This window comes from Columba livia, chromosome 3 (genome assembly GCF_036013475.1).
Source record: "Columba livia isolate bColLiv1 breed racing homer chromosome 3, bColLiv1.pat.W.v2, whole genome shotgun sequence".
Classification (NCBI taxonomy): domain Eukaryota; kingdom Metazoa; phylum Chordata; class Aves; order Columbiformes; family Columbidae; genus Columba; species Columba livia.
Window position 1 is genome coordinate 76,270,808 of NC_088604.1, and position 26,889 is coordinate 76,297,696.

Here is a 26,889-nt window from a genome sequence, read left to right on the forward strand (position 1 = left end):
TAGGACTTGCTAAGTTGTTATCACCTTGTCCCTTTTAATACCACCTTCTTGCACGGAAGAGAAGTTATAGTCAATATTCCTATTCAAATTCAATTGCAGTGAACCCTGGCTACATAGACAAAGGTTTTAAAAACAGTAAATTTGTTCTTATGTCAAGCAGTTGTTCCAGAGGCAGATTTCTATGCCTGATGTTTTGGTTATGAGCTGTATCTCTTCACCACATTATAACAGCATGAAGTAGGGAAATTGCTTTGAAAGAGAGGTGCTTGGTGGGAAAGCAGAGATTAAATACTGAGTAATTGTTACATGCAGCTTTGAGTCAGAGTTTGGTTGTGTGCATGACAGAACAAGCTGTGTTACTACAAAAGCTTGCCACCCTTGGTCCAAACCACATACCAACAATAATCCTTTTCCCTTTTTCACTCCAAAATCCCCAATTCGAATTACGTATAACCTTTTACAAATACTTTTTAAGGCTGTAACAAGAGAAACTCTTGAAAACTTAATGACCAAGAGAACATAACACAACTCTCTCAGTCTGACGCAGCACAGCCAGCCCACCCTGAGCTGTGCAGGAAAAGGCAAGTTTGCAAGGAAAGAGGAACAGTTGGGCTCCTGGTGCTCAGAGGTGGAACACAGGGAGTACAGAGGTTCAGAAGGCAAGTTACCGTGGCTGACTCCTCACTGGCCTTTCTGCAAAGGTCCTACAAATAGGGTGAAATGGTTAGAAACAATGGATTATTAGGTCTGCACTAACTATATTTGAAGGTTTAACAATGTGCCATCCTCTTTTTATTGCTATGACAACTGCAGAGTCATACAGTCATAATTACATCAAAGTCTCATTCATTTGAAATGGTCTTAGTCTACAAAAAAGAGAAGGATCTGGAAGAAGTGCTTCACTCTTGAGAAACGGGCATCATAAAAAGGTAGGTGGCCCATGCCCTGGCAGCTGTAACAGATGGACATTTCAGTCCAGCTTCAGCTCCCAGTGAATTCACTGCCAGCCCTATTGATTTTAGTGGGAATGAACTCTGAAGCAGGAATCTTTTTATAAGTCAAGTCAGAGCTGCAGCTCGGTCTCATTTCCAACACTGTGTAAGAGCTGCATGGTATCTCCAACAACCTGTGCTAACATACAAGTTGTATTCAAATACACACTGCAGATGTTTTCAAAAGTACAACTTTTTAATGCAGTGAAACTCAGAGTAGGCAAGCATTTTAATAACTTGTAAAAAAGATCAGTGATGCTTCACAGAAATAGTTTTCCAATAAAAGTAAGGCAAATTGCCCAGGTAGTTTGGACTCATCTTTCAGATACTTGCTTGGGTTGGGTTTTTAATACAAAATTTAGTGTAGTCACGTGAAACTGAAAGACTGGAAGAAGGTTTACAAAAAAATATATTACTGTATTTGTAAATAATAATTAAGTTCATAATAATAAGTAACCAAATAATTTTGCACAAATTTCTAAAATAAGTTATTTTTTTAAAAAAAGTTTACATTTTCTTATAAATAACATGGTTTGCAAAATTTTAAATGCAACAGGGAGAACAGCAAAACCACCAGCATCTTTATTAAAAAGTTGACTTAATATCTACTTGCTAACCTATGGTTTTGCCCGGTATTTAGTCCAGTTCCTAAGGAACCAAAGTTTACACAATGACTGCCCATCCATTTTCTGTCACTCTCTTTGCTATAAACCACATCCGACAGAAGTTGGAAAGTTGCTTTGTTTTTTCTAAACCTTGTAAAAACTAGCAGCTGGAAGAGGAAAGATATTGTTCTTTCTACAGATAGGATACCAGGTAAATCTAATATTTTAATTTCTGTTTGGCCACCCAGAAAGCAAAAGCTGGGTGCTCACCTGGCTGCCAGCAGTGCTGGGTGCTGTGGGAAGGAAGTGAGAGTCTTCAGCGGGTCTTTTAGTGAGCGAGGATGAAAAAGGGGGATGCAGCAAGAGGGATGACCCCAGGTGTTGCCTTTGGGACTAAATGGGATGCTGGAAGGTGCGAGTGTTGTGGTGAGGGATGTCACAGAGCTTTTGCAGGATGCAGGGTCACGCAGTTCAGGAGATGCTGAGGTCCTAGGATGCAAGTTGCTTAAGATCCTGCGTCTCATTCGTTTTGCTGCTCACAGCTTGGGACATTTTTCATGTCCTTTCTCAACCTGTTTCAAAGTCTGGGCATGTTCTACTTCTCATGAATTTTGAATGTTACAGTAATGTGTTGCGGGTACACAGTTTTGCTTAACCAGGAAGAACATATTGCCCTCACTGCCTCACTAAAGCCATTAATTTTGTTTGAGGAATTGAGTTGTTCTCATTTCCTCACTCCGTTCAGCTGATTGCTGGGGAGGAATGTGAAATGGGAAGATTAGCAGGGAACCTTATCAACAGGTCTGGTCTTCTCCAACGTGCAGCTTTGTGTCCTTCAGCCACGTCGAAATAACTTACTTCTGTTTTCATGATGCCTGCCTGTAGAGATTACCACAGCAGTTTGAGGTTCATATTCCTTTTCATATAGTCCATGCATTTTCTCAGAAAACAACTCTGCAGAAGTACATTTTCCACCCACTGGTATCTTTGTTGGTTTTATTCAGAGCTACTAAATTTAACTGTAGGCAACGCTGCATTACCTAAGGCAATAACTTGTTTATTTTCTTAGCAAACTTGTTAAAAGCTCTGTCATACTTGCAAAATCATCTTCTATCGATTTTAACATTTTCTGGGAGTTTCAAAGCTCCCTAAACTGTGTTCTAAAGCTTCCTAACTGGCTGTTCTGTCATCCTGGCAACTCCAGCTCCTCAATCAGCTTTGCAAACATCCAGGGTCTGTTGGGGGATGAGCTGCTGTGGCTCCAAGAACCCGGGGAATCTGTGGGGACACGGCTGGTGCATGGTTCCAAACTCTCCCAAGCTGCGCTCCTCTGGAAGAGCAGAGGTGGCCCCACTAGACCCAAATGTGCTCCATGGCAGATGTGAATAATTAAACCCTCGGTGAGGCTCGATTTGTGCTGGGCTGGCACCTGCAGCTTGCAGGGCAATAAAGCTTCATAAGCAACAGTAGGATTAGCAAGTTCACCCTTCAGATGACCAGCAGTGAATTTGGCCATTTGTTTTCAAATGACACAGTCATTTTGGAAGGGATTAATATCAACTGCACAAGTCTGCTTTCCTTAGTTCTTTGCCCCCCTCTTGTCCTTTCTATTCAGGAAAATTCATTAGATGAATGTGGAAACAACCAGCCTTGAGTAATGAATCCCACATCTGATTTCAGAGGAATGTGCTTTTAGCAGTAGAATTTACATTTTTCAGATAAGGCTGGTATGCAATTTAAAGAGACAAACCCATTTGCTATTGAAATATGCAGGCTTGTGGCTATTTCACTCTTCACTGAACTTTTGCTATGGTTTTAAATGCATTCATGCTAAGGCATTATTAAGATAATGCCTTTAAGAGAACGTAATCTTTGAGAACTCCTCAATTTAAAATGAGAGGAGAAATCCCATGCAAATCCTGGATTATTAGAATTTGAAAAAAATGTGACTGAAGCAGACTGTTTAGAATTGTTAGTGCACAAAGAATTCAATCCAGCGTCAAACCACTGCCTTAAATTCATGTTAGCAGAAGTAGTTCAGCCCTCCTCGCAGCACGAACTACTCTCTGTCGGAAATCACAAGCATCACAATCATCTTCCCTGTGATTATCTGGCTAGACACTTAAGAGTTTTAGAGCTCGTTTTGGCTGAGGATACCAGCCACTGTCACAAACAATAAAGTTGCCTGTCTGAGCCCTATCAGCTCTTGCTTAAACTTTTCTGACTCCTCAAACAGCAGAACCTTTTAAATAATTTACAAAAAGGTAACATAGTATGGTAGTTACTTCAGATATAAAAGCACCTGGCCCATACAAACAGTACATTTTATTATTTCTCTCGCAACACTTTCCAGTTCTTCAGTTTAACTGAATCTGAAATTTAACAAAAACCTGTTGCACTAATTATTTGTATTAAAAGCCCTCATGGCCTACAATTTCATTAGGGTTGCCTAATATACAGGAAGGTTCAAGCAGGGCATGCAGAAGCAAATTAACAAGGAGCGATGCAAAGTTTTGAACAGGTAACGTACAAGCTTAAACAGGACCACATTTCTAACTTGTTCCATTACGATTAAATAACATCATGGGCTGTTCGTATAATGCAATATTTTTTTTACATGCTACATTACACAAAATGTAAACTACTGAAATATTAAAAGCTATTTGGTATAGAGGAAAAATATTTTATCAGAATCAGCTGAAAGAAAGACAATACATCAAGTCAGAGTAGAAATTAATTTCTCATAGCACTAGAATATCAAAGACCTGTTACCATTTGGTTTTTATCCTGTATGAACACAGCATATCAATATTCTAAGAGTTTCAATGTTCCTTTTTTCTTCAGTTTAATGTTGTACAAATAACACAGAATCTTGCCTTGTTATCTTTCGAATTACCCTTGCTCTTTCTGACCGATACTTAGTCATGTTGCTAAAATTGGAGAAGCATTTTCTTAAATATAATGCATGATGCAATATGACCTGTAGAGAGAAACGGAATATATAGCACCTATTCACTACATAATTTATACCTCTCTCAGTGTGCAGGTTTAGAAGAGGAAAAACATTTATGAACAACGCTTGAGTGTATTTTGGGACCATCACTGCAGTCGCATAAAGGATTAGAATTTAATGATAAATGAGAAAGGTAGACTTGGCAGTAATCTCTGTGGGGAAGAAGGAATTCTGTTTTATGCATTTATTTTATCCCATCTCTCGTCTTTTTCCATAAGATTTGCTTGAGGTCTGAGTTTTCATATGTAAATAGATTTGTCTTGTCTCCAGCGCTTTATGTGGTTACACAATAGGACTTTTTTTTCTCTGCCATTTATCACTAGCTGGTCATTCAAAAAGTCCTTTGTATCTCTGTTGCAAATGCAGGGCTGCTCTAAGCTTTCAGTGTCACTTCTTCTCACAGAGAATAAAATTCTTTTCTATGCCTTCAAATGCAGGTGTGTATGGACAAAATACATCAATCAGTATTAGGGAAGCCGAGCATATCTCACTGTTACCGCATACATCAATTTGTAAGAGTGTCTTAAAAGTGTGCCAACTATGGACATTTACACTACAATTTCTTTTGCAAATTAGAAGGGAGCTTGTACAGATGTGTTTATTCTCCAAGAACAGAGATCTCAATTCACTATGCTTGTTTGCTCATTCCTTTCTGAATTAAACGCTTCAGTTTGTAGGCAGTGATCATATTTTTGTGTATTTCTTTAATCCCATGCATGAGTCTTTACAAGAAGCCTGTCGTTGATTTGAAGAGGTACAGGCTGCCTTATTTATTCAAAACTCCTAAACGCTTTGCAGTTCTACAGCCAAGGAAACTTATTTTCATGATGTTGGCTGAGCAAGGCTGTGATGGGGTAGCAGAAAATGTGAACTGCTCAAGCAGGAGAATAAAAACAGAGGACACACACTTACTAAAAGATCAAGCCACCACCTTCACAATGGATCCCTCAAGTAAAATCTTATACTTTCACACAATCATATGGCTTGAATAAATGGCCATAGGTGAAAAGCTGAAAAACAGCCGGGCATCAAATTGCCGCTGCACGCAGTAAAAGCTGACAGGCCCCCTAATTTAGGACAGGCAGCTTAGCTGTTGTATCTCAGAGCCAGATCTCTGTCTGTCACTGAGAACATCTGTCAAGAGCGCCTGTCCAGCCTCACAGCTGGAGGAAGGACCAGATGACCTCCAAGTTCACTTCTAGCGCCATCCAAATCCGTGAAAACAAAACTCTTCCCATCAGCAGAGGCAGCTGCCACAGCTCAGGACAAAGAGCTAAGCTTCCAGCAGCAGCTGTTGCAAAGAAATTTAGAGGAGCCAGCACTTTTTGGGATAATGGCATGAAATTACAGACAGCATCTTCCACCCTGCCCTGGCAGTGAGGAAGGATCTGCACAAGAGGGCTTCCTGTTTTGCCATCCTCTGTCAGAATGTTCTGTACAGGATTAAAACCACCTCTCTAAACTTTGTATTAAAGCACTCCTGCGGCTCAATCAGATTAGCATCACCACACTGGCATTATTTTAAATGAAAGCAGATGAGTAACAACAAGGGAAGGGAGACATGATCTGTACATGTTTCCAACACTGTTTTATCAGGGACATGACTCTCTTTTTAACTGATACAATCTGTCCTGTTGCACAAAAGTCAAACTATGATGAGGATAAGGTGCCTCTGTCCCAGGTGGCCTTTTCTTTCAGTGTAAGACCTTTATATGGTCCGAAGCTGCACAATTTCATACACAGCTAAGTCGGAAAATGCACAGGCTCTAAGAATAGGATTGACCTTCCCTCTCCATCTACACACACACACACACACACATCAGTTAGACAAATTGCACAATTCAATTGAGCAGAAATGTTTTAGCAAAAAATCCACTTAAAGTAGCATAAAATAAAGTTTGCAAAGATGTGAGTTTTAATACAAACTAGGTCTTATCATGTGGTTATGTAAAAAAATGCATACCTACCATTGTGTTAATCCACAACAAAGTTAATTTGCTTTTCCAAAGGAAAGGGTTTGAATAATCTGTCCAACCTTGCTGAAAAAATTCTTTGCTAATCAGCATTGTCTTTTCATTTTGCTCTCTCCCAGGATCGAATGAGTGAGAGATGAATTATGTTCTCCTTGCTGTACAACCCACCTGCCATTGCCACACTATTAAGCAGGAGAAATGTCCTCATAGGGAAACAAAGATTCCTGTTGTTGAAAAAAAAAAAAATTATAAAGACTGTGCTCAAAGTGATACATTCACTTTTGCTCCCCATCCTGCAAAGTACAAGCGATTCTTCCTGGCCCTGGTATGTGGCACTTTATTAGGCAGTGGCTGATCTCAATAGAGAATGTATTCTTCCTAGTTATTGTTACACTTTTGTTGGCTTTGATTTCTGGTGATCAAAAGAACACTGTACTCCTACTGAGATAGAGATGCTATCTCTGCTGTAGCCAAGACATGATACATCAGTGGCTTTGAAGACTGGAACAAAAGCTTTATACTGGAAGTGAAGTCAGAGACCGAAGGGATCAAAGTGTAGGAGTGATGCATGTATGATAGCATCGGATAGACCACAGCACGTGTGGCTGGGAATCACCATGAAAGTAACACCCACAAATTCTTATAGACTGAATTAGCAGTTCTGAGAAGAGTGTGCAGGGTAAGTAGAAGTGCTTCTGTGTTGTTGAGATTTTGTTTTCCTGCTTAAATTTGTGCAATGTAGCCTGGTTCACTTACTGAAAATATACCACTGGTTTGAAACTAAAAAAAAAAATAAATACACAAGACCTACCTATGCTCTCTACCTCAAAGCCTAAAACAGTCAAATAAGATACCTTAATTTTCCTTTCAGATAGCTGAAAGATCAGTTAATGTGCCAGCTCCCTCCCCTCCAAGTTTTTTAACTATTTTCAGATTTATTTTGTCACAAAGCAGCTGCCGTAACTTAAAATCCACAATAAGGGATTTGTGGTTTGTTGCACACACCCATAAAAGTCTTAAGATACCTATGTCATAGAATGGTATGCCAGCAAAGGTCAGAATTAAAGCTTCCCTTAACATAACAAAGACTTTAAAGCTGTCACCTTCAATATTCACATTCTCTGGCTCCGGGCATGGCTGTTTCAATGTCTGACATTCATGGTGTTGACTGACTCCCAACAACCTGCACCTGAGAGGACTTGATGCTTTTCATCTTTTTAAGCAGATATAAACAGATTAATCCTCCCTCAAATCCTGTGATGATGGAGGTACAATCATTTTACGGAGCCACATATGTGACTTGCTCAAGGTCGCAGCAGTAGTTGGTCTTATACCCAGGTTTAGGATCCAGGTGTTAACGCAGGTCCCCACTCCTCTGCTTAGATAGCTATGGTAGGCACCTCTGTGCAGCTTATGGACAACAGTTCTTTTGCCTAAAAATGTACTCAGAATTACAGTTAGAGATTGTAAGAAATTACAAAGGTCATCTGGATTTGTTTCTGCAGCAGTCAGCACATGTACAAACTGTACGAGTTCACACTCTTATGCTACTTATGTAAAGGAATTTAAACCACATTGTTACCCAGGAAAAAAAAAAATCACAAACAATATCTACTATCCCAATGAACAGCAATTGAAAACATCATTGGCAGAATTTCTTACACACTTTGCAGACCTGCCATTTATCTACACAGGGCTCAAAAGAGCTTTACAAATTTAGGACAGCAGATCATGTTTAGGAAAAAGATTTTGAAAAGCTCCTCATGTTCAGATCTTCTTTCTAGCCACCTCAGTAACATAGTAAGCATTACTGGAAAGACTAAGAAGGTCAGAAATACATTATAAGAGGCAGGAGAAAAAATTCCTGTAAATTGCTGCAAATTCTAACCGCAGCAACCCGAGTTTCAAATTAATTCAGCAAGAAAATTCCTATTGACTTTTAGCAGCAGAGAAATGCATTCACTACGTCTTTTGCCACATGAATTTTCTGAGCTCAGCAAGGCTACTCAGAATAATCCCAGCTTGCAGGACCGCTTATGTCTTAAAAAAAAGATGCTGTGCTGCTAAAATAATTTGCATTCTATAGCTTTCAGGGTGTATATATTGAATTGACCTTGATACCAAGGCACCAAAACAAGTATTCTGTGACCTGCTTTTCATCAGTAACATCACCCTAACATTTCTCCAGACTGAATGTTAATTTTAAAAGCTTTTAAAAGCTTGAATTTGTGAAATAAAAATTCATCAAATAAATACTTACAGTGCTTTTATGTTTCTCCCACTTCTGGAAACAATAGTGCCTTACTTCTCAACTCCAGATGGCACTGTGGTGCTTAGCACTACCCAACTGGGGGAGTGCTGCTGGACTGCAAAAGCATGCAAGCTCCAGAAAAACAATGGTTTTCTTGTTTTATGAGAAGTCAGCTGCTAATAGTTTTCCAGTGCAGATGTCCTACTTTACTTTCAGGGAAGACTGGGCTAACAAATGGCAATTTATATGCCTGAGATATAACTTGTCAAGGAAGAAAGGACTCGCTTGTCTGTACTTGCACGAGGTCACAAGGGCAGCAGCCTTCGCCTCCACCAGCAACACCTAATGCCACGCACACTATTGCAGAACAAAGGGAGAAAACCTGCTGTTGCACAGCTCTTCCTGTTCACAGTAAACAATTATATATTTGTACAATTGGTGTTCTGCTTATAAAAGTGTATTTTTAAGGATGGAGTGAAAACTGTTGAAGTAATGAGGCTATCAGTAATTTTTCTACAGAAACCCATACACTTTAGTGTTTGGAAGACATCCTTTGCCATTTCACGTTAGCACTTAGACTATTACAAAAATATCTATGATAATTCATATTATGCCTTAATGTTCATCCTTTGAAAACTTAGGAGTGGGGTGTTCATATATTTGCTTAATCATACATTCATCTATACTGCATCTTTTCTTACATAATTTTTCTTGAGATTCTCTTCCCTTAGTTTTTATAGTCTTCTCAACTCTGCCTGACACCTACATTCTCTTTAACCCTTTCTAGTTCATACTCTCATTCTCTAATTTTGTATAGAATAATTTCTAAATACTTGTTACCTGACCTATGGACCCAGTTAAAGTTCCCAGCTCCCACTGCGCAATCACTAAACTATTGCTCAGCCCAAGTCTGAATAACATCAATGGTTCTCCTGCACGTTTTGTGTGACAGAATTCTGAAATTTGCTCCACAGGCAGATGATTTTCCCATAGGCCACGATATCCCTTTTGATTCCAAGCAAAACTCAATGAACTCAACTAAATTCTTTTGCAGGCTGTTATACTTTTAACCCAAGTAAATGCTTTCCCATAAGTTAATGAAGCAATTGAAGATATATAGGAAGGGCAGGCTCTTTGTAATACATCTTCCAGTGCCAATGACTATTTCATTACAAAGAATTTACGAAAGAATAGGAGGTCAAAAGACAAAAAGAAATAAAAGCGAGAAAGAGGGAGAGGACTGTTTTAAACAGGCAGGAACTTGAAAGTGTTTCAGTTGTCTCTGAAGCACCATATGGAAACCCTTTTCCAAAGGCATTAAAAATGCACACACACCTGCCCCCACGCACAGAGGGCATTCTTCAGCTTCCCCTAGATTTACGAAATGTTAGTGCGTTTGTTATCATCTTAATTCTCCTATATGAGTAGCCATAAAACCACACAAGGCAGAATGTCCTACGTCACTAGATAATAACGATGCCTCTGAAGACTGAAAACCTGTATAACACCTGCTTTCATCCCAGATTTGTAGCTTTTAATTTTCTTCTCCATCCTCAAAGTTGCATAAGAACAGTGGTGGTGCTTGACAGCATTAGAAAGTGCAAAAGTGATATGTTATGTGCATAACAGATAAGCATTTCTTCTTTCAGAATGTGTTCAGGTCCATTCTATGTCTTCTGAATAAAATTCAGAAAATGTCCTGAAATCACAGATTGGTTTGGGCTGGAAGGGGCTGTAAAGACCATCTAATATCAACCCCCTGCCATGGGCAGGGACACCTTCCACTAGGCCAAGTTGCTCAAAGCCCCATCCAGCCTGGCCTTGAACACTGCCAGGGATGGGGCATCCACAGCTTCTCTGGGCAGCCTGTTCCCGTGCCTCACCACCGTTGGGGTGAATAATTTCTTCCTTTTATCTAATCTAAATCTGCCCTCTTTCAGTTTAATACAGTTACCCCTTGTCCTATCGCTACATGCCCTTGTAAAAAGTCCCTCTCCAGCTTTCTTGTAGGTCCCCTTCAGGTACTGGAAAGCTCCTGTACGGTCTCCCTGGAGCCCTCTCTTCTGCAGGATGAACAACCCAAACTCTGTCAGCCTGTCTTCAAATACCTTTTTTTTAATTCAAAATAAGCTTTATGAAAACTGTCCCTGAACAAAAGTTATACACATTGTATCAACAATTTTGCTGCTGACTAGGTAACATTTACATTACCTGTAATGCAAAAATCTTCCCTTTGCATTAGTCACACTTAAATGTGCTCCACTCAGCCTTTAGACAGAAATGAGTGCCAGAGCAAACAAGGGAAAAATTTATGAAAAAAACCCTACCTTTTGCATATAACCATGACACATATGGTTAATTAAAAAAACCCCAAAACAAACAAACAAACAAAAAACAAACAAACAAAAACACACAAAAAAAAAGAAAAAAAAGAAAACCAAACCAAACAATCTAATGTAAGAGGAACAAACCAAAGCACTGTTGTTAACATCACTAAAGGGGAGGAGAAAAAAAAATCAGTGTTAGACAGAATGTACATTTCTTGAACAGGGTCATACAGAATGGTGAGAAACCTTATCAGCTTCAATGCTAAGGTCATGCTAAGATGAACAGAGAGCTGAGTAAAGGCCAGATGACAGCCACAATAACAAACAGAGTTTGGCTCAGCAGGCACCAGCATATTCTTCTGTCATCCTCTCTGCTGCAGCACAACTTCATTCCCTCTTAAACTCAAAGCAGAAAGTCAATGAGGAAAATGAAAGCAGGCCAGACCAGCATCCCTGAAGTTTCTATAAAAGATCTACTGCCTCTTGGCTTTGCACCTTTCTCAACTTGCAGCCTCTTTTGCAACACTGTGTCCTGGTGTTGGAAGGAGATGAGCACTACTCAAAGTACCTTTGGCAACACAGTGTGTTTAAAAAAGTTTTTCGGGGCAGAGTATCTCCCAAATCTAATCATGTAAAGCAAAGCATGTACTATGCACGTGTTGCCAAAGCTGCTGCTCAGCGAGTGAGCAACTGCACACCTACACTCAATTGTCTGGATGCTGATTCACACCGGTAACAAGGTGGATCCCTCATACACCTTCACAACTATGTGTTTGGTGGGGCAGTTGCAGTGTTAAACTGCCTCATGTACTTTAAATGGTTGACATTTGGGTTTTTTTGCCTTCTCTACATGCTCAGAAAGAGGTAAGTGTAACACAAATGGCAACCATTTGCTTTTCTAACTGAATAACTTACCGTGGCCCCAGGCAGCTGAATCAGACAAATGTGTCTGATGTCTTCTGTGGTCATAATCTAAACTTATTCTAAACCTGTTTGGAATTAACATGAAGATGTTGCAAAACATTATTTGATGAATTTTGCAAAACACAGATGGGAGACTGCATCTGAACAACATGAAGAAAGGAAGTGGTACCTATACATAGTACAGCCTTCCAGAACTGAAGCAGGAGAATTAAACACTGGATAGAATGTAACGGAAAGTGGTCTGCACAAAAGAAGTAGGTTCGTGTCCTAATTACTGTCTTGCAGAAACTGATTCTGCCAGCTGCTTTGTGGGCCATCTGGTCCTCACTTTGCCTACTGCGGAAAAAGGTTTAGAACTTCTCTAAATGGTTCTTCACTAATTTAGGCCTAAACATATTGTGTGTTTTGTTTGTTTTGTTGTATTTGTTTTTTAACAAGAACTACTCTATTGCTAAGCAGCCTCATACTTCATTTTTTCTTCCACTAAACCGGCTGCCAGATAAGGGCTGAGTGTGGGGGATGTCGCTTAACAGTAAATGCACAAGTGGTATCCCAACCAACCTTGTATGCTGGGGATCAGAGTCCTTTCACTCTCTTTTCAGCTTTCAAAACAAAGCAGCAGCATTTATGAGATCACATAAAATTTCAAGCCAGTTAAAACTATAGTTCCTAGAGATTACTCTACAACTAGTATTTTATTATTTTGTGTTTTCACGTAAACATTCCAGAGAATGCAAATTAGTTTTCCCACTGTAGTTTCACTCTGCAATACTTATATTTTTTTTTTCTAATAAACTGTTTACGCATGTTCACTTCTCTCTTTGAAAATCTGTTTTTGAAGAAATACCAATTTTGGCTTTTATATTTTTCCGCTGACTCCCTCTTCAGGGATCAATACATCCTCCTCTTTCTGACAAAATGCAGTGATTGGTAGCAGTGCTGACTTTTTCAGTGTACCTTTTTTATTACAGCCATAGCAATGCAGCCAGATCTATAAAGCTATTAAGACAGTGACATATCCATATTTTTTAATGAGAAAATAAACAAGCTAAGGCTGAAGTCTTATAGCTCACAATATTAAATAGCCAAACTTCTTAAGTTTCTTATTTTAACTCATGCTAAAACTGTCTACACTCACTGCTAATGCAAGATTTTGTTCTCTATCACCTTCTTTATCACTATGAAAATAGTGTCTTTGGAGCCTGCTGGCGAAGATCATTCTGAGAAAACAACTATCACATTGTTGGTATTTCTTCAGATCTGGGCTGCTGTTTCAAATATCCCATCCCATTTTCTGGAACAAGCAGACCACACCATTTTCCAAAATTAATCCAAAGAAGATGGCCAGCCAAGGGAGCATTCGGTTCAAGTTCAAGGTAACTGCAAAACAAAACAGACTTATCACTTACCATTTAAGAAGATCATAGAAACCATGTAAGTATTGATATTAATTTGTACATATAAGAAATCACATAAATATGTTCAAAGTCTGTATTCTAAAGCCATGCATTAAATTAACATGAAATTTTCATTTTCCAAATACACAAATAATTCTATTTTATGTTTCAATGATCTTTGATGAGTTGTCTCAAATTCTAACTGATTGACCTGATGGATATAATACAGCACATACACAGATAAGACAGTGAGATAAGAGGTGCTTTTCCTTTTTCAAATAAAGTGTTTTGTTTCATTGACTTTCTGTTGAAGTCTAAGTAGCACAGTTTTAATCGAGAACTACTTCAGTCATGTATTTGATACCACTTTAAAAATATATCAAAAACAATGACTTCTGTAACAGCTGCATTCTGTCAAAGCCATTCTGTACAAATGCTGTAATAATAAACATGCAAAAAACTTACCTCTAATTGCCTGAGAGTTTGATATCAAAACAAACACTTTTATAAATGCAAGGCACAAAGGTGTGTAGTCATGCTCCCAAATAACAGCTGGAATTAGCAAAAGCTTTCCATAGCTGGACAACAGTAGTGCTTTGAGAAGTAAAATGAAGTCAGACTTTGTTTTCAGCATCTCAGGTCTCATCCACCATAAAGTAATGAAAATGCCAAACAAAAATGAAGTTTGTTCTAAGAGGAAATAAGGAAATAAGAGGAGTTGAGGAGAAAGAATGAAGCACCAAAATCAAGTCCTTTTTGGATAAATTTCAGTGAAAGACATTGTCTCAAATGCAACTGAGCCACTGCTGTTTAGGACAGATGCAAATACAAACAACTCCTCCACTTCTTGCGTTCATTCTAACAGGCAAGTAAGTATCATGACATTCAGAATAATTCTATCACACAATTTATCTGTAGGATTGTCATACTCGTAATTTCTGACACCATACTGCACAGGAAGTTTAGCACAATATCCTCTTTACTCTTCCTTTTTTTAAAAAAAAGGAGAGGGTTTTTCCAACTGTCTGCTAGTCTGTAAAATAAAAATCGATACTTGTCATCTTTGAAAAGGTCACCAGCAATGAACCCTTTACATCCAGCATGAGAAAGAACAGCAGGGTGAAAATATCATTGAACTACTGGACTTTTTTTGACGCTGCATCCCCGTGTAACACTGGAATTAATGCAGATGTCAAAGCAACTCTCACAACAATCGTAACTGATTAATTACTTCTGAAGAATGAGTTCCAGCATTTTTACTGACATGTTATGAAAACCTACTTAGAGCAACATTAGACAATAAGTCATTTAAGTTAAACTCTGAATGTCTAAGGGAAATACTCATTTTAGTCTGCAGGCTTGATTTAAACACTATCACCAGAAAAAGCATGAGAACAAAAGTGCTAACCAAAATACAACAAAAACCCCTCCCTGCTTTCAGATGTAGTCTTAGAGCACTGAAGTATTTGCTGTTTACCAGTGACGACACTGCTCTGTATTTTTATGTACTCATTTAAAAACAAAACAACCCCCCTCACTCCTTGAAGTCAACACGAAATATGGAATAAGGCTGAGCCCTACACTGGTCTTCAAACTACGTAAATGGATTCAGACGAAGATTTCTGAATAGTACCACTTTTCAGTGTTTTGATATCTAATGCTGATCATATCAGTCTGAACTGTAATCAGGATCAAAATACACATTTGCATTAAATGAAGGCAAATTAGAGTATGTGCATAATCATTTAACCACACAGGGTTGGATATGACATCTATTCTGGATTAATTTTTGCAGTACAGGCTTGTTGAAAGACTCATTGAGTTATTCAGTGCTTAAAGAGTAGATAGTGACAGGAATTAATCATCAATCTTACCTAAAGAAGCTATACCAAACATTCTATAAAAATCCCATTCCTTAGCATATCTGATTAAGTCATCAGGATCTGTATTTTGGCTTGAATCCTGTAGTTGCAACCACCTGAGATAAGCTTCACAGAGCAAACAAAATATGCAGAGCTTCCCATGAATCTTGTAAATGAAAGAATAATAAAAGCATCAGGATTAAATCAGCATAAATTAGAGCATTAGTATGAAACTGGTATTTAAAATACATTTCAACATCTCTACACAAACAAGCTCTGTAGGTTCTCTCTTTTTGTTTAGAAATATAAACAAATTACTTCTTCTGAGACACTAGTTTAGCACATGATCCTTTTAATATCAATTAACATGACAGGCAAATTAGACGGTGTAGAAAACTGCATGAACAGTTCCACACAGAAGAAGGTATGTAACTGGGTCTCTAAAGCCTGCTCTATACTTTTTAAAAATTGGGAAGGCTGTTTCAGTTAGGAATGTAAAAACAAAAACAAAGTCGTGCCACAGCTAGCAGAATTATACTATCAAAATTTTCAGTTTAAGGGCAACTACTCCATTCAGTGAACTGGTTTAAATATCCATTATGAGAAACTGGTGGTGTAGTTATGCCAAAAACATTTCTTAGTTCAGATAACGGTGATGAACCAAAAATAAATGGAGCAATATAACCAAACAAAACTTTAAAATATACACTGAAGTGACTGCAAAAATGACCTCATGAGGCTCCATAGTTAGCATGCTTCCAATTTAACAGCCTATAAGCCCATGTGTATGTGCGGTGAAATCTGATTTTATACAAACTTAAATAAATCAATGCAATTTCTGCATGTGGATTTTACTTTATCCATCAGAAACTAGTTATGCCAATTGCACATACATGCACAGGCTAAGGCAGTTTAAAATTCAGCTCAATTTATTTGAGTAGATGGAATTTCCAGAGATGGAATAGTTCTTCCAGAAGCATCATGGAAAACATCATTAGCAGTCTCTAGAAGCACTGAATTAATTCAAAATCTTTAGTCAGGTTTATGCCTGAAAGACAAGGCAAGTATATTTATCTAGATTGCTTAACACTGGACTGGCCAAGAGGTATCAACAAGAACACAGCATACGCTTATGCGCGGATAGTTTGCTCTAGATTACCTTCCCTTTCTTGGGAAATCAATCCTTAAAGTAAAAATATGCAACTCTGTCAGAAAAGCTACACCTCCAAACTCCAGTCATGCCAGCACAACTAAGTTGACTATGTAACTCTGCATCAACAACACTTCACGTGAAAGCCACTCTTTTGCTATAGTTTTGAGGGCAGGAAGAAACTCATGAGAAATTAATACAGCAGGTTCAATTTGCATCGTATTGTTAATGTGGTATGTTATACTACTATAGCTCATTTCAGAATTGTTTCCAACCAATGTACTTTAGCATATCATCCTTTTAACAGCAATTAATATGATAGGCAAATTAGAGGGTGTAGAAAACTGCATGGACAGTTCCATACACATCCTTCTCTTTTTTTAACAGCATTTGCTGCTGTCGCGGCGTCACTACTGTGGAGACAGTAACTTTCTTAGTAACAGCTGGAGTTTGAGATTTCATGTGTTCTATTCATGCTGTAACTGCTCCAACTTGCTGGAACCCGTGGAAGGGTAGGAGAACATTCTCTAAAATTTTACAACTATTACAATCAGTTTACCCAATCTAAATATATCTTTAACCAAAAAATAACACAGGGTAGGGGCATAGCAACTTACATTTATCTTTGTATTGAAAAGAATGTGCCTGTATGCTTGTGCTTTACATAAAATAGCATTAATTAAGATGATAACAGGATCATACTCAATGTATTTATCCACAGGTTTCTGGCAGGATTTCTGAAAGTCACAAAATAACAAGAATTAGGAAAAAAAAAAGGCAAAAAAGCAAGAGTTTATGAAATGTTCCTCTAATCTTAGCACAACTGCATAAATCCAAACTAGCTATTCAATTCTTATTAGTCTTTCCTTAATGTAATCTTCATTTTCAAAAGGCTTTTAATTGCTTCCCGTCAGTTGACACACACTTCCCTCATCAAACATAAATATACATTATTGATTTTTACAGGCTTCAGATTGACACAGATAACAAACTATGGAAACTTTGTGCCCTACAGATGCAAAAAAACCCAAACAAACAAAAAAAAACCAAAACACACCACAAAAAAAACCCCAAACCAAACAACCAACCTACCTTCCCAAGACTCAAGAAATGCACCAGTATTTTGTTAAAGGTTAAATGATTATGGCTCATCTACTGGATATTTTTTGGAAAGAAAATTAATTTGTTCTATCCCTTCTTTTCAGAGATGTATTATTCTCCTATCCTACCTTTTTCTTCCTTTGAAGAAGACAGAAAGTGTTTTTTCACTGTTGTGTTCTTCTTTGGTACTGGTAAATTGTCTAGATGTTTAAAATTATTTTCCATTATTGGACAAACACCAATATATTCAGAATACTGACAGCGCAGTTTCCACACACACAGATAACAGCCAAAGAGTCAAAAGTTGCCACTAAACAGTGATAAGATTAGACCATTACTTCTCCAAGACATCTGCTGGTTCCCACTGTGCCTGCTACAGAGGTTCTTTCACCCAGACCGCTGAGGACTGCTTGTCATCAGCCGCCTTCAGATTTATTGACTTACCTGCAGTGGTGATCCCTCCTTGACTTGAGTTAAATGATAATGGCTAAAAAAGGCTATAATAGTAAGTGTGAACAGGATGGTTAAATAACAGTCTTACAAAAGGCTCATGCGAAAGACCTGAGGGGGAAAAAAATCTTTTAGCAAAGAGCTGAGGGGCAGCACTAGTTGATCACGGCAACCACTTGAGGTCAAACAAGTGCACTGGCAAAAGAATGCTCTCCGGAGGGTCAGCTTTCTCCTGCTGCTGATCCTCCAGTTCAGATGCTTGTTTCCTCCCACCCGCCCTCAGCTAATCCTGCACCCCTGGGCCTTCACATCAGCTGCATATGCAGGGACAGGAGTTGGACTCCATGATCCTTTTGAGTCCCTTCCAAAACTCAGGACATTCTATGATTCTGTGATTCTAGTACAACCGTCACGGAAACGATCTTTATTTCCATCTTAAAGACTGCATGGCTGCACGCTGCCAGAATATAAATCTACGCACACAGCTTTCTGAAATGCTGTAACAATAAAAAATGCAGCATTAGACCACACACACCCACAGACAAACTCCACGAAAGAACAGAAATATTTTTTTTCAATTTTATAGAGATCTTTTGTGTCCAAAGTTATTTTTACCATGCTATTTACCAGCATTACTATTGGAGAATTTGAGACTGCTAAATTTCACCAGGAAATTGACTCAAAAGTCCAACATTTATATAAAGAAAAACATTCAAACAAATGCATAGGTTGAGTAGAGTGTCCAAGGAATGTTGCTACCACTAATCAGTACTTCTCAGTCTAGCTAAAAAAAAAAACCCCAAACAAATAAAAAAACAAAACCCAAAACAAACAAAAGAAACCCACCACCACCCCCCCCAAACTAATTTGGATTGGAAAATACTGTGTGTGACAGTACAGAAGTTAGAGGTAATGAATTCAAAAATTCACTCAATTAACCAATAGTTTTATAGGTTTCAAATTAAATTAATTAAAGTGAGTGAGATGGAAGAAAGGACGTAATTAACAGAAGACCACACCTACAGGATTTAATAGAGTGAAAAAGAAATTGCAACTATAATTAAAGGCAGTGTCTTGCTTCATTTCTATCTACAGGGAAATCATGAACAGATAGTCTTATAGGTGGTAATGTACATATGTCAAATTAATTTTTTATAGGCTTATTCACACAAGCACTGAACAAACACATAGAAAAGATTATTCTTTAACACAATGGGTGTCATAAAGGTTAGATGAAGGATATCCTACATACCCCAGGATTTATTATGCTTTCAAATTTCCCTACAACAGAACATTTTTGACCAGTATCAAAAGTCTTTCTGAGAAGAGTAAAGAACAATCTTTTCAAGCAGAGGGTCCCAACCAAACACTGATCAAAAAACTTTCAGTTAAGAGGTACTGAAAAACTTTCAGTGACAGCTGACATGAATTTTAGACAAGCAAAATATTAATATATCAGACCAAGCTTTCAGGCAAAACAAACAATACAGAAATTCTACTGCAGATACACAAGGAGACTGCTACACATGAATACACAAATAGTGGTGTTACCCATACGAATGGGTCTTCTGCTCCACAGCTTCTGGCAGCCTCAATCAGACCTTCTGCAGATGTGAGAATTATGTTTAATTCAGTATTTCAGCATACCACCACCAATGATTTAAGGATCCTATTTCTCTCGGGTTACTTCAACAGAAAATTTGCCGTATCACAAAAGAGCAGCCATCTTCAAGGACTTTTCGCACACAGACACACATTAACGTGTGCCTGTCTTGCAGAGGCAGATGAGAGCCCTATTCTTAATGTATTTGTTTTCTATTTGAGTCTCAACTGTATGAAGGAGAAGTCCTCTGTGCTTATCCAGCCAGTGACCTAGCCAGTAAGAATCCATTCAGGGACTTGCGAGACCTACAAACCACCCTACTGGAAAACACTTGTGTGTGCACTGCCATAGACTAATTGGAGAAAATGAAGATGACACTTGAAGATGACCATGAGAACATTACAGAATGAGTAGACCCTCTAGGATGAAATTTTCCCCTTACCTGGTATTGATTTTTTTTTTTCCCAGCAGTACTACTGAAACATCTGACACTAACCTTAAATGCCTAGCAAGGAAACTTGTGACTAGAGCCTGACTTCAGCAAAATCACTGCAAGCAAGGATCAAGGCAGTTTAAGTACACATAGGTTTAACTTGATAGCTTTTCCTAGTTACAGTCATGTAACTTTAAAGACATCAATAATCACTAACACTTTCAGAGAAGGTCAGTATGAGCAGCTCAGCTATGGAGAACCACTTGCACACTTACCTATAAGATTTTAGTCAGGCAGTTTAGGGTGAACGACAATACTGGTGCTCATGTCTGATTCCCCACTGCAGTTGTGCACAGCTGCAGCCAAGGGCCTGTTTGGTGTGACTGAAGAAGGCACCTTCAACAAACCCCAGCTTTTTCAATCTTCATTGGGCTTTCTCAAATGCCTCATTTATCATAACAGATAATGACAGAAAATAAGTAAAAATGACAGAAATAAGTAACTGGATTTCTCTCTGTTTTTAACCAGTTCTTAATTTCTTCCTTAAATATGTAACGGACATCAGAAACTGGAAATAACTGGTAACTTTCTTTGAAAAAAATAGATGTTACTTTAATTAAAAGGTACTTTCAGATTACGTTGCAGAAGACAAATGTCAATCTTGACACCATAAATTCTACTAATGCATCTTCTTCTAAATTGGTAAATTTAAGGAAAATTAGGAATGTTTGATACTGACACACAAAAGTCCAATAGATACCATGCTTTCCTAAAAAAGGGTGTCAAAAATATTTCAATATTCTAATGAATTTAAATGGATATTAGTTTAGGAATTGACTAGTCAGTTGTTTAGGAATATTTGACTATGCTTGTCTGTTGTTTCCAAAAAAATAAACAAAACCAACCTTCAATTTTCGTAACTTAGAAATCAGCTTAGTTATCTTAAGAAAAATGAGCATAGGCAGTTTTAAGAAAAAAAATCTTCAAAAGCAAGTACAACCATGTTCTTTATAGTGTAGTGTATCAGATTCTGTCTGATCAAAGCAATCCAAAACAGTTAAGGAAAGTAACATGTTTTAACATCACAACTGTATTAAATAAGACAAAAGAAGTACTAAAATGTTAATTCTGACTGCATGTATATCAGCCTTTCATAAAACACTACTCAAAAGACATACCTCTTCTTTGTTCAACAAAGATACTCAACTGTGAACAGAGTTGACAAACATATGCCAAATACAATACAGCGTACAAATATTTGAGGAAATATCTACTGTCACTGAAGGGCAAAATTCCTAAAGTATATGAACATGACTTGTTTAGAGTGCTCTCTCCAACATTAAGACATAACTGAATTGTAAAGTAAAAGTATTTTGAGATGGGGGTGGTGGAAGGGAAAAATGTGCTTTAAGAGGATGCCATAGGACACAACAGAAAATAAAAAAATATACATTCAATAACTAAGCTTCACCCTGAACTAAAACTACAATGAAAACTGCACCAGGAATATATTTGCAAAAGTCTGGACTTCAGAAACACCAGTGAAACAGTCTCATTTTAGTACTCTTTCTCCAGGGTTTGGAGTTTGGCAAAATTAAGCTACAATATTTTGCTGGACTACATATATAGTAAATTTTAATAACATTTGCATAGCTTCAGCATGAACACAGGTCCATTTACGCAGGTTCATAGGGCAAACTAACACAAACCCCTCATCTTGCAAGAGCGCTCTTAATCCCAGTTGCACCCTTAAACAATAAAATGTAATTAGCTGTGCTTTCAGGAATGGGTTCTTTATTAGGGGTGTGGCCACGTATCACAATAAGCTGAAAAACAAAACACCCCAGTTTCAGATGCATTCCATTTCAAAAAATTGAAATTAAAAATATTGTTTTATAATTTTCCCTATACGATACGTATTCCAGTAGCGAGTTGTTCTGTAGGTTGAGTTATATAAGTAAGAAAAATAACACACTATTTTCCAGGATTATCTTTGTACTCTTGGCAGATTAATCACCTCACCACATAAATGCTTTGCATTCAAAGCATTTACAGTCTCTCTGCCTTGCTGCAATAAAAGAGCTTTTCAATTATTTTTTAATTGCAGAAAAGCTAAATGAAGTGTGCACTGCTCAGGCAATTTGGCTTTCTTATTACAAAACACAAGGGGCATCCTGACTGTGTTGTACATATTGCAACGAATAATTTATTTCCCCTTTGTTAAGGTCTAGAATGATTAACACAACAACATATATGCAATTTAAAATCAAATTAAAAACAATTTGCATGGTTTTCCTTCTATTTTTGAGTAAGCCAGATGTGCTGATTTCCTTTTATATTCATTGCACTTTGCAGAATTTATTTCAGGTTAGCTGTTTTTTCCCCCCTCCCCAATCCCAACACACCTGCACACCCCCCACAATTATCCCGCCACCCCCAAGTTGTCATGCTGAAGGGAAAGCATATTGAACAAGTCTCCCTGAGTAGGTGACTTTACTCAGAATTTTATTACCTGTTCTTAATTGCCTTTAAGTTCTTTTAAAGGAGCAACAGTCCACCTGTCTCTTGTAATGGCACTTCCACAGCAAAATATGGTGGAGAAATAGGTTCATTCACCAAATGCGAATCTGGGGCAAGAAGGAATGCGCAATACCAGAGGACTGGGCTAGGCTTCTGTGAAAACCAGCCTTGATTAAACAAAACAGACTAAAAAAAAAGTTACGGAACTCAAAGAATTTGTGGCACTTAGCCACCTTGCAGAGCTCTCATCAAAAGACATGACCTTTCCATCTTAAGTTTCATGGTATTGAGTGGACTTCTATGTATGAGATAAAAAAGCTTATTTACCTTCTTCAGTATCCATTGCAATTTTATTTCCAGAGAGGATGTCAACACTTGTGAAATCTTTAATGCTTGTCTGCACTAAAATTAAAATATGGACCTCAAAGAAACGTTTAATTATCTTAAGAGCAATAACAAATGCTGCAGGAACTAAGCTGAAGCAGCACCATGAATATTAGGCTGAATTTCCAAAACTGTATTCTAATATTGTGGGCTGGAAAAAGATGATACCTCAAGGAAGCTTTTAGTATTTGCCTCTGGCAAAAAATCCATTATTCTCTTCAACAGATTAATAACACAATACAAAATCATGGTATTTTGCTCAGGCATTCAAATTTAAATCTTCCACCTGAAAATCAGGCCCAGATGAGGTTAAACACATCCTAAAAATAAATGTAGAATCAGATAAAAGATGCTCTTAGGAGAACCTAGCTTCTTCAACCTCAATGTGATGTTCTGAAAGGTTTTGAATGACAGGAACATCCTGAGAATGGCAAAGACCTTTTAGATGCAGACTGATTAATTTATCAAGAATAATTTTAAACTAGGACTGGGACAAGTCTGTAGGTTAGCATGAAGCAGTGATGAACTTGGCAATATTCTGCTTGTTCTTAATTTTCAGTGGCCGAAATAAGAAACCATTTTTGTTACATAACATATTGAACAAATGTTGGGCTGAGTTGTTTTTTTTTTTTTTTTCCATAATTTGTCAATATTTTTTTGTACTACTTGAAAATGAGAATGAAACACAAGTATTCCAAAGCTTCAACAACAAAATATTTAGATGATGTACACTGGCCTCACTTTCAGTATCACTATACAAACTTTCTATGTGCTTTTCACTTTTTCTCCCTTAAGCTACAAAGGAGTTGCAGTACTTAATGCTCTAATTCCACAAAGACAGATGTAAACTGTTCTCAGGCCGAGTGATCACACCTTCTAATTTCACCTCAGACCTCCAATTTTCCTTAAATACCTTCAGCTTTTCATAAATTTTTAGAGGTCTACACTCTAAGTTTTGTAAATAACCTGATTAAATGATGTTTCACATTGTATTTTCTAAAGTGGAGAACATTTCTCCACTGTCATTATTTTCAAGTTAAGATGACTCGCAACACCAATGAACTCACTATAACACTGCTTGTGAAAGTTTGTGAAGGATATTGAGTGACATTCTGTACTCGACTATTTTCTGTTGTCAGTAGAGGGATGCTGATCAACTTTGCAGATCTCTGGCCAGAGCACAGCACTACCTGCATGGAGTAGGACATTTGCTGAAGGTCAGTGCAGCAACAAAACTATTCTTCCAGATTAAAAGGAAAAAGTAAAACTCGAATTGCCTTATTAGAAACAACCAGCTCTTGGTAGCTGGAGATGACAGCAGTGCTTTCCTGCAATACGCAGATGAAGCTGAGTTCAGATCGGTTCAAATGAAAGAATCTTTTCACCTTGGCAATCTTTTAACATGCTCATCTCCACTTTATAAAACACAAGCTAATGTGTTTCTTAATAACATGCTTAGTAAGAAGCTATTGCTATTGCCTGTTCCTCTCATGGAGTACTCCTACTCTGAGCACTTCCTGAATGGCCAGAAACAGAGAAAGGGTTAGAGATGATAGGACATAGCACCACATAACAGCAACTAGGACTAAGGCTGAAACTGAACCACGATAACCCACAACACAGAGGAAACAGACTGGCAGGAGTTAAGTGAAAAATGGTATCAATCTGGACCTGCATGAAGAAAGGTGGACAGCATTCCAATGTAGGAAAATGTGATTCTTTGCTCTTTCTTTTACGCTGTTCTTTACTCTTTTTGTAAGAGTTTGGTGTTTGTGATGAACACAGCAACTGGGACTTAAGTGTTTGATTCTACATGGAATGCCACAGCTCCAGAAGATCCCGATCTTCAGTCTTCTAATGGTTAAACGCTAAGAGGAACGAGTGCCATCTACTGGCTCCCAGCTTCCCTTAGAGATTATCAAAGCCAAATTAATAACCATAATTGATGACCTGGGCTTACAAGGTGTGCTAAATCTTAGGAGATATGGCTGCAGTCATAAGCTTGATAGTTGTCCTTTTGTATCCAGCTTATCCTTGATTTCAAAGACAAGATTGAAGTTCCACATGAAAGAGCTGCAAAGAAAACCATTTACACTTTTATCATGCACCAGTGACGAATTTTGACAACGTGACTTGACTACCAGGGATTTGATGTAATTCATACCCACTATTGAACACACTACATTATACCACCATGAAAAAGCAACTAAAATCATTTTTTCCTTGCAGTATGCATATCTAAGGCCAACAGAAATCAATCTCTATTGCTTTGTCTTTTATCTAAGAAAACTGCTGACCTCTCCAGTTTTAGAAATGTCTGCAGAGTTTTTTGTGTACATTTTTAGTTGGTTTAGGTTCTACAGCAACAAGCCGTTTTAACTGACTGCTGGGCTCAAAAAAGAGAAGGATATGAATGAGTTCTTTCTACTATCACCAGTAATTTGTACAGCATCGTGTTTTCACAGCCTCTTGTTGATAACAGAAGCTGAGATCTAACATGTACACCTTTCAGCTTGAGCTAACCACTATTTCCCCAAATATAACTGGCCTCTAAGATCTGGTGCCTACTATCTTCATTTTTGGCCTAAGAAATGCTTGAATGACTCAGAGCTATAAAGCCATAAAGGAATTCACCACAGGTTTCATACAAAGCTTTCTAGTCATCTGTTACATTTATAGCTTCATGGTTAGTAAACTAATCCATCTTCTATCAGCATTCTAAAAATGCCAAGGGCTACAAAACTGGGGGAAAAACCACAGAGGGAGTTTGAATGATATACAACTAATTCCTTACAAAATATTCAATAATTGGTTCAAGCACAAGGTTTTCCAATTTTATACGGACCAGAGACAGGATGTTGTGAAACAATTATGGATAAAAATCAAATGCTCGATCAAGATGTATTTGCAGATCACTCCGTTTCAAAATTATTATTTTTTCCACACATTGAAATACAGGGTGCTAGGTGATCTAAAACTAAAAAAAAAAAAAAAAAAAAGTTAAAAATAACCACTGGGGACAGGTCTTCATAAATCCTACTAAAAACTGAAAACAGTAATTCAGAAATAGTTGAAAAGACTGCTTAAAAAAGTGATTTTTTTTTTTTCCTGCAGCCACAAAAGTTTCCAAGAATATGTAGGAGACACTAAAAGAAAGTTATTTTCTACATTATGAAAATGTTATGCGAAAAAAAAATTAACTCTGGACGGGATGGGAAGGGAGAGCAGCGAACATCCCAGAACACACAGGTATTATTTTGGAAAGTGCAGTATGCTGAATAACCATCAGTCAAAACCTGTCATTTCGATCTGACCGTTTTCCACCTTCACTGAAGCCGCCTAACGACAAGGCCACCCTCAGGTCTGCCTGTCAGCGAGTACAAGCCCCGGAGCGCCGCCACAGGCCACCCGGGACAGCGCCGCCACGCAGGCGCTCTCGAGGGGCCGGAGGAGACGACGGCGGGAAGCACGAACAACGGGGAGCACGAACAACGGGGAGCACGAACAACGGGGAGCACGAACAACGGGGAGCACGAACAACGGGGAGCACGAACAACGGGGAGCGACACGCGGGCCCAGGGGGGAGCTTCCGCCGCGCGCGGCCCGCGTGCCGGCGGGCACGCCTCCACGTGCAGCGCGCGGCCGCCTGCTAACGCCGAAGCCTCCCGCTTGCAGCCTCCCTCTGGCCTCTCTCGCCCACTACCCCGGCTTCCCGCCCCCGCCGCCCCGACTCACGCAGATGGAGATACGGAGCACCCCGCGCTGGTAGTCTCGGTACAGCTCCGCCGCCTCCCTGTTGCACTCGATGCAGCGGTAGGCGACAAGCTCCGCCATGGCGCGCGAGAGCACGCCCCGGCCTGTCAGCGCTTCAAACCGCCTCGCTTCCGCGTTTGGGGGCGGAGCC

General features: G+C 38.5%; 1 protein-coding gene across 1 annotated transcript; it reads right to left on the bottom strand.

Annotated features, from left to right (window-relative positions):
* Nucleotides 1-3,902: 3,902 nt before the first annotated feature.
* On the bottom strand, nt 3,903-26,881 carry ARV1 (ARV1 homolog, fatty acid homeostasis modulator). The gene is made up of 5 exons (XM_065057728.1): nt 26,721-26,881; nt 17,112-17,231; nt 15,357-15,510; nt 13,948-14,172; nt 3,903-13,465 (listed from the first exon to the last, which is right to left on the bottom strand). The coding sequence occupies exons 1-5, from the start codon at nt 26,817-26,819 to the stop codon at nt 13,359-13,361; spliced, it is 705 nt and encodes a 234-aa protein (XP_064913800.1). The 5' UTR covers nt 26,820-26,881; the 3' UTR covers nt 3,903-13,358.
* Between the last annotated feature and the right edge of the window lie 8 nt (nt 26,882-26,889).

Coding starts and splice junctions, on each gene's coding strand:
- ARV1 (XM_065057728.1), bottom strand. CDS start 26,819: ATGGCGGAGCTTGTCGCCTACCGCTGCATCGAGTGCAACAGGGAGGCG. Junction 17,232..26,720: donor TGCTCCGTATCTCCATCTGC/GTGAGTCGGGGC, acceptor TGTGACTTTCAG/AAATCCTGCCAGAAACCTGT. Junction 13,466..13,947: donor AAACTCTCAGGCAATTAGAG/GTAAGTTTTTTG, acceptor TTTGTTTTGCAG/TTACCTTGAACTTGAACCGA.